General features: G+C 35.2%; 1 protein-coding gene across 1 annotated transcript in view; it reads left to right on the top strand.

Annotated features, from left to right (window-relative positions):
* The window catches only part of LOC107733652 (potassium voltage-gated channel subfamily H member 8-like), a 112,606-nt gene that overhangs the window by 63,104 nt on the left and 36,199 nt on the right, over positions 1–13,303 (top strand). The window contains exons 2-3 of the mRNA XM_016545379.1: positions 7,102–7,335; positions 12,901–13,035. Coding sequence (XP_016400865.1) covers positions 7,102–7,335; positions 12,901–13,035 — 369 coding nt within the window. The remainder of the gene's footprint in view (positions 1–7,101; positions 7,336–12,900; positions 13,036–13,303) is intronic.

The raw sequence follows: 13,303 nt of genomic DNA on the forward strand, positions 1-13,303 counted from the left end.
TCCAAACACTTTACGATTCCGGAGGGCGGTGGAGTGGAGGCGGAACAGGGGGAGGGATCGAGGGCCAGGTCCACATGGAAGTGGAGAGACCAGGAACTGAGGCAGGACCAGCGGAGCAGAGAGCCAGGGCCAGACAGCATACAGCAGAACTGGACTCTTTAGTATTAGTTTTTAGTATGTGGAGGTTATAGGTTTCAGGCAGCTCTCCTGCTGCTTCATTTAGCTCAACCAAACTCTAAGATGTCGTAATCAATCAAACATCCATCGTCTTCCTACAACCTTCTAGTTATTCAACTCTGTCTGTTCCTCTGCTCCCATATCACACGGTGTTTGAATGGTTTTATATATATTGTGATATACTGTATGAGTGGGATATTGCTTTTATACTGTATGACAGTTTTATAAATAAGACTTTAATATTAAGCAACTTCTGTTTCAGACTCAATGTTTCCAGTTGCATCGAAAATAGTTCCAAATAAAGCCACAGCATAACTGTCACACATAGCCGAACAACACAGTAGTGGGTGGCATTTCAAACGAAACTATGTTTTGGATCGAATCAATGATTAATTGACTCAGTTATAAAAATGGCTGTATTCAAAATTGCATACTCTCTGAGTAGGTACTTCTTTTGAATAAGTACTTACTTTGTGACCATTTAAAAAGTATGTTCTACAGTATTTACATTAGTATGAATGTGTGTAGTATGAATGTAATCCAGATATACTCCAATCATCATATTGCCATATTGTCGCCTCACTGTCATTCACAAATCCTCTCCCCTGTGGCCTCATGTAAAGTGTCCATTGGAAGCACACTTCAAAATCTCATCTGTACGCAGTACGAACAGAACAGCTTCTCATGAAAATTTTCTCTGTAATTCACAACACATACGTATGCACATGAATTTGCTCTAAATGAGTGACCACATACCCAAGGTTAGTCTTTTGCATTAAACATGGCCAAGCCATCTTCATTTAAGGGCTTCTCACACAATATTTCCTGTAGAGCTTTTCGTCATTATCAACAAACATATGACCCCTGAGAGCATGTGCAGCCAGACCAACAAGCAATGCCAAGTGTGCTATCGTTAAAACCAGTTCAAAGGCAATAAACAAATTACATATAGTGACTCAGATTACAGACCTCTCATTAGCCAGCTGTACATATGCATAACTGCATCTTAATGCAGAGGAAATTTGCAGCTTGAGCTATAATGCAGGTTTTCTTCTTTCGCTGGATATGATGAACTATATTTAAGATGAAATATCTATGTATGAAATTTCATTTTAACATGATTATAAGGCCACCTAGAGTAAGTGATTTTTTTGTGTAAGGATGGCTTAATTTGTTCCTACATTTTTCATAAATTTAGATTATATTTTACATTTGAAAGTTATTGGTGAATCCTAATTTGTTCATGCCTATTTGTGCATACACAAACTTAGTGAGTGAGACCCATTGTTTTTTGTTTTTTAAAAGCCGGTTGAATAATGGAAACACAGAAAGTGTCCTCGTAAACCCACACACATACAGCACTTGGGTAGTGGCAAGATTGCTTATAGCATTTTGAATCCAGTTCCAATCTGAACTCTGGAGCTCTGGCTACCATGACCTTGTTCTCTGAAGCTGATTCACTAACTAACACAAGACACAAACTCACACACACCACACGCCACCATGACATAGTTCATTATTTATGGGAAGTCGCTATTGGAAGTCTTGTTATTTTATTCATCATGGTCCCTGTGGTTCTTTTGCCCCGTAGCAAGATGTCTGCTTAGCAGAGGCTGTTTACATACAGCATTTCCAAGATCTGAGATCTCTTCTTACTTGTCTGTTCTGAGTTCTCTTGTATTGAAGCATCCAGAAACATTCATGCGACTTCATTCTTGAGGCATTGCAGTTCAATTAATGCAAATGTAAATTGCTCTATATCTTAATTACTAGTTCATTCTCATTCATAGCTTTAGAAAATGAAATCTGCTCAAGCATTACATTATTCAGAGTCACCAATAATGACAAAATAGTCCCTAATATTCCTGTATCATCAGTTGGGCATAAATAAAACAAGTTATTGGTGAATACTGATTTGGTACGTTATTTACATTACGAATGATCTTATATACATAGCAGTTCTTTTTTTTAATCAAGCTCACTATAAAAGCATTGCAATTGTGCAGTATCAGAGAACAATTTTAGTTTTCAAAGGCTTTCAATCACTCCTTCACTCAGATCATGAATTGAGGCTTCATACCAGCTTTATGTCAGTTATGCTTTATTTGAAGCATTTATCAGCACGGCATGCTAGATTTGATTGCATGAACGAATGGCGACCTAGTGGCACTGTTACTTTTAAAATGCATTTAATATTTTATGTATTTAGCAGACACTTTTATTCAAAGCAAATTTCAGTGAATTCAAGATATACATTTTATACACAGGCATTCAATTGAACATGCCACAGGAGCTCATTACTGAAAAATGTAACACACATATGGGCAAAATGTAAACCTTGAATGCATTGTAAGTCACTTTATATAAAAGTGTCTGTAAAATTCATACAAGTAAATGAGCATATTTCATGAAGAAGCAGTTCACTTAGATGCTCTGGAATCCTTGCCCATTTTACTTACAGTTTTTGCAACCTGTCATACAGATTAATGCAACTTTCATCATGGGTTTGGGTCTGGAACTCCCCAGTCTAGTTGGCTATTCAAAAGTGAAAAATTATATAATCTTGTTATTACCTGAAATAACATTTTTTGAAAAAAGTTGCTTGATAGCCCCCAGGCCAAGTGCAAAGAGCAAAGCACAAACCATCAGATGTATACATAGTAGACTAGCTTTTGAATTTTGTTGACAACGTAAAGCTTTTTATCTAAAATTCAGGGGGAATAAAATGTATTTTGTAAAATTAATAAAGTCTACGAGGGAGAAAAAGCCACAGGCAAGGTAGCGGAGATAAAGAAGTCATTAAAATCAGTCTATGTGAAACCATACAGAGAAAGCAGCAGTATCTGCTAGCTGTTATGCTAATGTTCCTGTAATGAGCAACTAGCATGTTACGTTGTCAGCTTAACTTTTATTCTGTTGTTTATGGGAATAGCTGCAATGTTTCATTTACACTTTATTTTGTTCCTACAGCACAAAGCTGACAGAGTGTGAAGGGTGCAACTTCTTGGCTTTAAGAGGAATATGTGTGCGCTGAGAAACAAGACTGAAAAAAATTTGAAAAATATTAGCACTTACAAGCTCAGAGGCCTGCTTACAACAGAAAAAGTATTAAATATATTTATATTTTTATATTATATATATTTGTTTTTATATAGCTAACTGAGTTAAACATATGCTGGAAAATAGGGTTACAAAAATATATTATAAAATAAATGCATAAAACAAAAAATTTGCTGGCCTATAGACATGAGAAGTATTTGAATTTGTATTAAAAACTTACATTTTGTAATATCATAGCCAATATATCAGGAGACTTCAGCACTACACTTAATCTCAAAAAGAAGAAAACAAATTCCATTTAAGTGAACTATTATACATTATGCATCCATTATATTTTTTAATTTGTAAAACAAACTCATTAAACAATAAACTTTGGTAATACATCTTGTCTAGCCATAAAACAATACGCATTAGAGCTTTACAACCATGAGTGCCGTGTTTGAAGCATTAGATAATTGAAAAAGTTGTATGCAATTCATAGTTCAGATTAGTGGTGTAGCGTCAAGTTATCTCATTAAAAAGATATATAGGAAAGAAAATAAGAAAGAGGGAAAAGACAGACACAGTGAACTGAATATCAAAATATTAATTCCAGCTTCTCTTCTATTACTTGATGAATGTGTCAGCAAGAGAGAGAGAGATGTGTAGTGGATTAATGCGGTTTAGTCTTCAATGGTGACATAATCTCTAGGAACAATCAAATCTGAAATTTGACAATAAAATAAACAATATCTTCAGATTGTCTCGTAAACAAGATTTCTAGTGTTTATTTTCCCCATCTGTTGTGTCATTTATCTCTCTATTCAATCGCAGAGAGATTTGCAAACCACTTTAGGTGAGAGTGTTTTGTCCATCTCAGGGGTCCTGCATTAATCACCCTCATCTTTTATTTTACATTGGTAATGTTTTATCACAGCAAAAGCAGGTACATTTATTAAGACTCATATGGAAGAGGTTGTTAGTGGGATTCGCGTCATTCATTACAGAGTATCTAGAATAAACAGGAAGTTGCAGAGTCAATACTGACTACAACAATGCAGACGTGACACTGCTCATGTACACACCACATCATAAATAGACACATTTCAATATTTTAAATGCAGTTTATCAACTGAACCATCTGAGATACCAGCCTGACTGTTTTTCACCTTTATTTGTATTGACAGTCAATGATGGCTACCCACCAGCGAAATAAGTAAACGTGAACATAAAAAATATAGTAAAAGACAAAACAAAACAAAAGTGTCCGTACCAGATACTGAAAAAGTTTGTGAATGGAAATTGCTCCCCTCTTGTTGGTCTGGGACATAAAATAAAGATAAGATATTTAAATATTATATACAATATTACAGTATAAAGTCCTTGTAACAACCTTGCAATTACTGTTTGTATATATTTGTATATGTGTGGGTATATGTATTTTTATTACTATTATGTATTATGTATTATTATTACTATTACACACACACACACACACACACACACACACACACACATATATATATATATATAATATTTTTATTCATATAGTTATTTATTATTTACCTATTTTATATTTTTTTTATAAAAAAATTTTTAAACTTATTTTTTTATTTATTTATGTGTACTTTTTACTTACTTTTAAAGATAGTTGTTCTGTTTTTGTATTGTTCTTTTGAATTCTTTGCCATGATAATAATAGTAGTAGTAGTAGTAGTAGTAGTAGTAGTAATAATAATAAGTCCTTCTAGAACATATTTGCTACCATTGATAATTGAGTCGCAAGATGGAAATATGATAGTAGCACCGGTTTCTGTTTCCCAGAAAAGTGTACTTATACAGAGCACTGCCATAGAAATATTAGGCCTATATATAATATTTATCCTATAAAGTCCTTTTATATAATGAAATAATACATCTCTTTTCATGTTCTCTCCATCCTTTCGTCACACCCTGTCCTTCTTTCTCGAAAGCTGTTCAGCTGACTTCTTTGTGTTGTTGTCTTGAGGATGTGATTGGTAGCTTTTCTCTCCCGCTCCCTCCACTTTATTATAGCATGAAAATGAACCTGTAGCTCACCGCTCCATTTTAAATACCACAGTCATGGATAAATCTGCTCCTGTTCACAACCCTGTGGAATATTAAACACACAGAGAGAGAGGGAGAGGGGCGCCCATCAGCTGATGGATCAATATTTGCACCTCAGCGCGAAGCAATAAATATTCGGTAGGTGAAAATATGATTATTACTTCGTAGCCCTAAGAGATGATTTAATGACTGCAGATGAATAAAGGCAGCAGATTCCATTCTCTTTGTCATGCATGATGTCTCATTTATTTAATCTTTCTTTTCTCTCTTTTGATGATGAAACGCCATGCTTCAGAATACGTGCAGTCTGAAGTCAAAGCATGTTTGTGCTTGTACTGGGTTTATAAGTGAAACGTGTGGAATAATGCTGGGCCTTAGATTCAATGCTTGTTCTTGTTTCATCATTCACACTTTCAGATCTGAATCGTGTTATTTTGACTGCTCGCCTTGTTCTGCTGTATAAAAAAAATCTCAGAATTGCGAAATGAATTTGATTATAACACTGCAGCCTGCACATCCAATACAATGAAAAGGGAAGATAAACTGAATTTCATCCAATGTAGGAAACTGTTATACAAACGGTTATGTAAATATGAATATATACAAATAAATAGGCTATGTAATACAACTCTTATTATATTAAAAATGTTTGGGCATATTGATTTGTAAGTTTTTTTAACTACACAGTGCAGTGGCCCTTAAAATTAGTCCAAAATGTATTAATTACAAGAAATCTTGTTTCATCATTCACACTTTCAGATCTGAATCGTGTTATTTTGACTGCTCGCCTTGTTCTGCTGTATTCTGCTGAATTGCGAAATGAATTTGATTATAACACTGCAGCCTGCACATCCAATACAATGAAAAGGGAAGATAAACTGAATTTCATCCAATGTAGGAAACTGTTATACAAACGGTTATGTAAATATGAATATATACAAATAAATAGGCTATGTAATACAACTCTTATTATATTAAAAATGTTTGGGCATATTGATTTGTAAGTTTTTTTAACTACACAGTGCAGTGGCCCTTAAAATTAGTCCAAAATGTATTAATTACAAGAAATATATAAATTCTCAAGAAGAAATTTGCTTTCAAAGTGAAGTTAGTTCTGAGAAAATGTCTAGCAACATTTGTTGACAGATGCAACTTGGTTTAGTATTTTCCAATGCATTCATATTTTGGGGGGCTACTGTATACAACTTTGATACGCTATAACCTATATGCTGTACTTGTATTTATTTCGTATTCAGAGGAAAATAGCAGAAATATCAAACATGGAATGTACAAATACACCAAACATACATTCACTTAATGCAATGCAAAACATTATATAGACTGCAAACCAAGATGTTTTTAATAAGCATTAACTGAAAACTCAACACATTCACAGTATATAAATGGCTACTTTCTTCACTCCTGTCACATTCATTCAGACATCTATCAAAAGGTCAGAGGGCAGCAGACAAAACAGGTTCCTAGTAGGCCTTTGGAAAGTGTTTAAAGGTACCTTAAAGCATTGTTGAGAGGATGTGCGAAATGTTCAGCCCTCCAGTGAGTCTGGGGTGAGTGTGATAACAGAGCTGGAGAAAATATCGCTAGCACAAGGGATTTCTGTTAACTCATTACTTTTGTTTCATTGCATTTTAAAAAATTGAACAGCTGCTGTGAAGTCAATAGCTCTTTTATTCTGGGCTTTTGTTGAATATACTGAGTGTTGAAACTCAAATAACTTTGTTGCATTTCTCATGAGCAGACTTTTATGTCTTTCTCTTTGTTGTTTTTCTTTCACAGACAGTAACTTTGTGCTGGGGAACGCGCAGGTCCAGTCTCTGTACCCCATCGTGTATTGTTCTGATGGCTTCTGTGAACTCACTGGCTATGCCCGTGCAGAACTGATGCAGAAGAGCTGTGCGTGTCATTTCCTGTATGGGCCGGAGACCAGTGATAAGCTGATGGCACAGATCCAGGGCGCACTGGACGAAAGGCGGGAGTTTAAGACAGAACTGGTCTTCTACAAAAAAGGAGGTAGGAGACTCTTCGTTAATTATATGCCTCTGTCTCCTGCACCAAAAGCAAATGACCGGGGATTCATTCCAATTCCCATAATATCTATCCTAAATAGTATTAGTCCATCCTAAATCTTACTACATGGGATATTGGGCTACACTTTATTTTAAGGTGTGCTTGTTACAGTGTAATTATACATGTAAGTACTGTATACATGTACTTACTATAGGGTTAGGCTGAGGGTTTGTTTTAGGGTTAGTTGCATGTAATTATGCATTATTTATTGTTATTATAATAGTAAGTACATGTAACATATGTAACAAGGACACTGGAAAATAAAGTGTTAATGGATATTGCATGCCAAAAATGCCTGAATGGTATGCTATTTTCCCCCATAAACTGTTATTTAATTATTTATTTATTATTGAAAATATAAAATAAAACAAATTTCAAATATAAAATATAAATTTGATTAATAATAAATTATATGATTAATTATTTAATTATCTATTATTATTGTCAATAATAATAATAATAAAGTTTCATTAAGACTTAAATGTGACATATCTATATTACGAAAAGAAGAGGAGTTAATTGAAGAAGATGTTGAAGCAATTAAATCACTATAGTTATGCTGTGGATAAGGACACCAAATCAAAGCAAACTCTAAAATCAATTAATCAGAAATGAATTTCATATGTACTGAATTGATTAGAGTGATAAGGCAGGCATAGCTGCAGGCGATAATGAAATAATTAACACAGTGGGGCGATGGACGGATACAAATAAAAGAACAGAACCATGTGACGTATAGAAAAAGACATTTTAAATTTAATCAACCCAAGATTTTCTTCCGATCTTGAGGAAATGGATTATTTAATGCAGCTTTCTGGAACAGTTTGTTGAAGTGGTCGATTCTGCTGTTAAATCTTGTATAACTGACTGTAAGGAAAATGATTTCCAACACAGCTGTGCTACAGTAGATTTTCTCTATTGTCTAATAAAATAATTGAACCTCAAATCAATATTTCCCTATCTAGTAAGTAGCAGTGTAATAAGAGAGATCAAGTAAGTATGTAATGTACATTATCCCTTACTTATTGATTTGTTTAGACGATTAGACATTTGAGTGCTTGCCATTTTTATGGATAATAAAATGTAAAAATTGAATAAATGCAATCTGAGCTTATATTAAACAGATCTGAAAGGAAAACATCTACAATGGCTCACTTTAAAAGTAAGCTTCCCTCACAGTAGATGCCCAAACAAATACAATTTCAGTCCAGACTACATACATATTTGAACAAATTGGCTTTAAATGCGTGCCGTGTTCTTTAACGTGTGTCTGGAGCAGCTGAGCATAGATTACGATAAATTGAGCAGCTGTCTGTCTTTTCTCCCTCACCAATTTCCTTGAAAATAACACGATATGCCTTTAAACTAGCCTTGAATAAACAATGCCTCAGAGATGACGGTGATTTCTGATGGCTTGATTTGTTCCATGTTGAACGTGATACACAGAAAGAGCGCAGCGTGTCGTATAGTTAATGCCATCCACGTTTTTACCCACCTGCGGTCAAGAGAACACAATTCCATCCGTGTACTAGGAGACCACTGTGAATTGCTGTGAACATACAGCGTAGTCCTCTCTGTCAAACCCTATCAGACACCAGAACAGGTGGAGAGAATTTGGCAGATATTTGGACCAAAATATTCTCGAAACACAGCACCGTTGACAACCGATTTCTCACCTGATTCACCTCAATTTAGCATTCGTGCAACATTCATCAGAAACAATTTGCCCCCTGTAGCCTGAATTCACAGAGTCCAATTCATTCATTTGGCTGGTATGTAAGAGATACTCAGCAGCTGTTTGTTGTCTTATCAAAGAGAATAGGCTGTTTATGTATTCTTTCCAGTTTGAACAAGCCACTACAGTCCCAAACAGAACTCTGAATGCTTCCTCCATCACGTCGCCTCTGTGCATCAGCCACAACAACACTCCTGCCACTTTGTCACTGAGTCAAAGGACTTCTAAACATTGGCACTAGCCGAACACGTCTCACACACCTCTCGTGGCCTCCAGGTTCAGGTTGAGGTTGTACATGGTTCAAAGGGAATAAAAGATCATAGCTGTAAAACTGCTGTAAATTCCCCCTGTTGCATGGCTGCCATGTTGCATTGAGACACTGTCAGTCCTCTGTAAGATAAAGAGCCTTAACAAACTGTCAAATGCAGATTCAATTATCACTTTGACTTGAATTAAATAATTAAAAAATAATAATACAATAAAATAAGAAGGACAATTGAACAATCAGTCATTTTATAGTGGTGAAATAACATTATAGCCCTGCTGAAAAAACAATAGACACCATCACAAAATTTGTAATGGTTTTACTGGTTATAATGGGACTTGTATTGGTTTTAATGGAAACTGTAATTGACCCTGTGTTCTATTGTGGGCTTCGTAAACCCATAGAAAATAAAGCGTTTTACAGTAGCGTGACAATGTTGACAGTTTTGCTGTTTTAAAACTAGTGCAGCTTTTCCAGTAACTTCTTTTTTCCAGCGCGTAGTATAGCTCGGCGAAATGCAACATCGCTGTTTCAATGCATGAACTCAGTGAGTAATGAAAGCGCCTACTTAAACAGTCCTTTTTTGCTCTTTTCTCATTTGTATGTAGCGCTGGAAAGTCCGATTCATTCTAGTGAATTGACTCGTCCTGAATGGTTCTCTCTCATACACTAATATCAAAGACTATAGAATACCCAAGACGTGTCACTCGTATAGTTTTGAATGGGGAAAAATTCAACACTTAATTAAGGCCGCTCTATCGAACGAAGCCCCGCCTTCTGAGCAAAAGAGCCAATCCCTAATCGGTAAAGTCAGTGCGTCACTTCAGCTGCTGTTAGAAGTCCCGGTTGCTATAGAAACAGTAAGCGTTCTGAGATGTGCGCTAAGGACTGCGCATACTCCCTGGTGGGTCTAGCCTGAAAAAAATACGCTTTTTAATGCTCTTTGAGCACAATAAACAACATTTATGATGGTGATTTCAAATATGAAATTTAATCATAAGCTTGGTGAACAGTTTTTGAGAATTTGATGTTTCCCCATTAAAAGAGATAGGAGCTGCACTTGCATGCCTGAGAGGCGTTTCAAAGATGGCCGCCGAGTGACATGACTTGCCTTAAAGGGACTTTGACTAATATATAGGGTTGGAAAGACTGATTAATTACTCAGTCAAAATGGCCATTTAATCGCAAACTGTGGCAGTTTAAAATTCAAAACCATACTTTAAAAACATCAATAAATAGTAAACACAGTTGCTTTGAGATACAATGCAGCTCATTTAGTGTATTAAAGAGCTCTTATGTGAGGTTTAAGAATGATACCTGACCCTTATTGGCCAATAATCATCATAACAACCTTCAATCCATTGTGCAGTCAAACTAGTGGCTGTTTAATCATTCATTGTTGATCTTAGCTGTTCACCACATGTGGTACAAATCAATTTATTGTATTTACCTATTGTCAGCAGCACATGCTTTATTCATAGGTTGGCATGTTGCTGTTCTTAGACCTTATTAAGTGGTTTGTTTTGAACGTATTGCTCATTGTGTTATATGGCCTATGGTCTCTGACCGCTGGTTCAATGAAATTTATTCTTTTCTTATAGAAATGTTGAGCAGCCTGCATGTGTGCACACAAATACACACAGACACAAAACAGGGAATTCTGTGCTCAGCAGTCAAGACATGTTCTGCTCACCTGTCAAAAGACTACATTTATAAACTTTGATTTACTATACAAAAAAGAGAAGCAGTACATGGATGTATGGATGTTATTGACAAACATCAGTGGAAAATTGTATGGATGGAGAATTTCATTTCTGGGAAGGCCAAATGCTCAGAAACACAAATCAGCCCACTCAGGAAGAAAAAGACAGGAGATGAACATGTTATGAAGAGATGATCCGCTGGTTCAATTAAATTTATTCTTTTCTTATAGAAATGTACTTCTCTTGACTCAAGCTGTGCCTAATGAAAGGGCTTGGTGACACACACACACACACACACACACACACACACACACACACAGAACTGTGTATCATTATAGGGACTCCAACCTCCATTCAAGCATGTTCTACCTCTTTCTTTCCGTTTCCCTCCGTCTCGATTTAATGAGGCATGTTATGATACTGTGGCATAATGTTGAGCAGCCTGCATGTGTGCACACAAATACACACAGACACAAAACAGGGAATTCTGTGCTCAGCAGTCAAGACATGTTCTGCTCACCTGTCAAAAGACTACATTTATAAACTTTGATTTACTATACAAAAAAGAGAAGCAGTACATGGATGTATGGATGTTATTGACAAACATCAGTGGAAAATTGTATGGATGGAGAATTTCATTTCTGGGAAGGCCAAATGCTCAGAAACACAAATCAGCCCACTCAGGAAGAAAAAGACAGGAGATGAACATGTTATGAAGAGATGATTTACTTATGTTTAATCATGTTTGTGTCATGTTGAACGCTGTCTTTGTTCAGATTTTGGGCAAAGAAATCAGAGATTAGAGAGATAAGGAACTATACACATCTAAAAATGACATCTAGCTAAATATAACAACAAATAGTTTGTTGTTGTTTTTTCTGTTGCATCAAATGACTATTATTAATAGCAAAACAATTATTAGCACATTAAAGAGTTGAATTTTGCTGAATGCCTAGTATTTTATTATTGAAGCTGTCTTTTGGAGCAAAATAATTGAATAAAAATACATAAAAATATTTCAAAACATTTAGACATTTTTAAACTATTTCAGTTTGCTTCAAAAATTAATTTGTTTACATAATTATTTAATGGCAAAATAAATATATTAATCCAGGATCTACATTAATCTATATACTCATGAAAGTTTTGGAGTGTAGAGCGCTCCCAAACTTCGGACAACTTGCTTTTGTCTTGCATTGCTCATTCTGTGAACTCCACCAATGTCTAATGTGTTTTTCTCATATAAATGTTTTTTTTTTTGCATTGCTATGTGATGTCAGTGATGGCTATTCTCTGTGATATGCATAAAGACCCAACTAATCAATAATGAAATGAATTGCTGGCCATTTTCTTTATCAATTTCATCAATTAGTTATTGCAGCCCTAGATTCAATTGCTAAAATCTAATGGATTCATATGAGATGCTCCTGCCAGACAGGATATGAAGCACTTTAGATAACAGTGACTTTGAGATGTCCTTCTGTGCTGCTTTTGCTATTTACTAAGTCTAGAGCTGCAAAAACGTTTTTTCCATATATTCAATTTAACTCAAGGTACAAATAGGGGCTCATGGGAAATGAAGGCAGTACAGCCAACTGAGAGAACCTCTGACGAAAGATAGTTTTGATTTAGACTAAAACTAAAAGTAGTCAAGGTCATATCATATCATTTATTGATCTATAATACATTTTAAACATAAAGCCTGGTCTAAATATAAGGCTGAGTAAATGCCTGTCAATAAATGTGTTGAATGTTCATTTTGAATGTTAACTCTGATGGCTATTATGGATATTTTGTTTTGACAGGAACTCAGTTCTGGTGTCTTCTGGATATTGTGCCCATTAAGAATGAGAAGGGAGAGGTGGTGCTCTTTCTAGTATCACACAAGGACATAACAGACAATAAGAAAGTCCAAGATGAAGAACAGAGCCCAGAAAGAGGTGAGTGTCACCACCTGAATGATGGGGTTTACCAAGTAAATAAATATTCCAATTAGAAGGGTTTTACAGACTAATGTCATATGAAAACAGTTTATTAGGAATGCACAATGTATTGGTACAATATCAGTTATCAGCTGATATTAGAGATTTTTTGTTAATTTATTGGTGTCAACTATAGATATTATTATTGATTATTGGTAGATCATATTATTGGATATATGTGACCGTGGACCACAAAACCAGACATAAGGGTCTATTTTTGGAAATT

Source organism: Sinocyclocheilus rhinocerous, unplaced genomic scaffold (genome assembly GCF_001515625.1).
Source record: "Sinocyclocheilus rhinocerous isolate Xijiao unplaced genomic scaffold, SAMN03320098_v1.1 scaffold1842, whole genome shotgun sequence".
NCBI lineage: Eukaryota > Metazoa > Chordata > Actinopteri > Cypriniformes > Cyprinidae > Sinocyclocheilus > Sinocyclocheilus rhinocerous.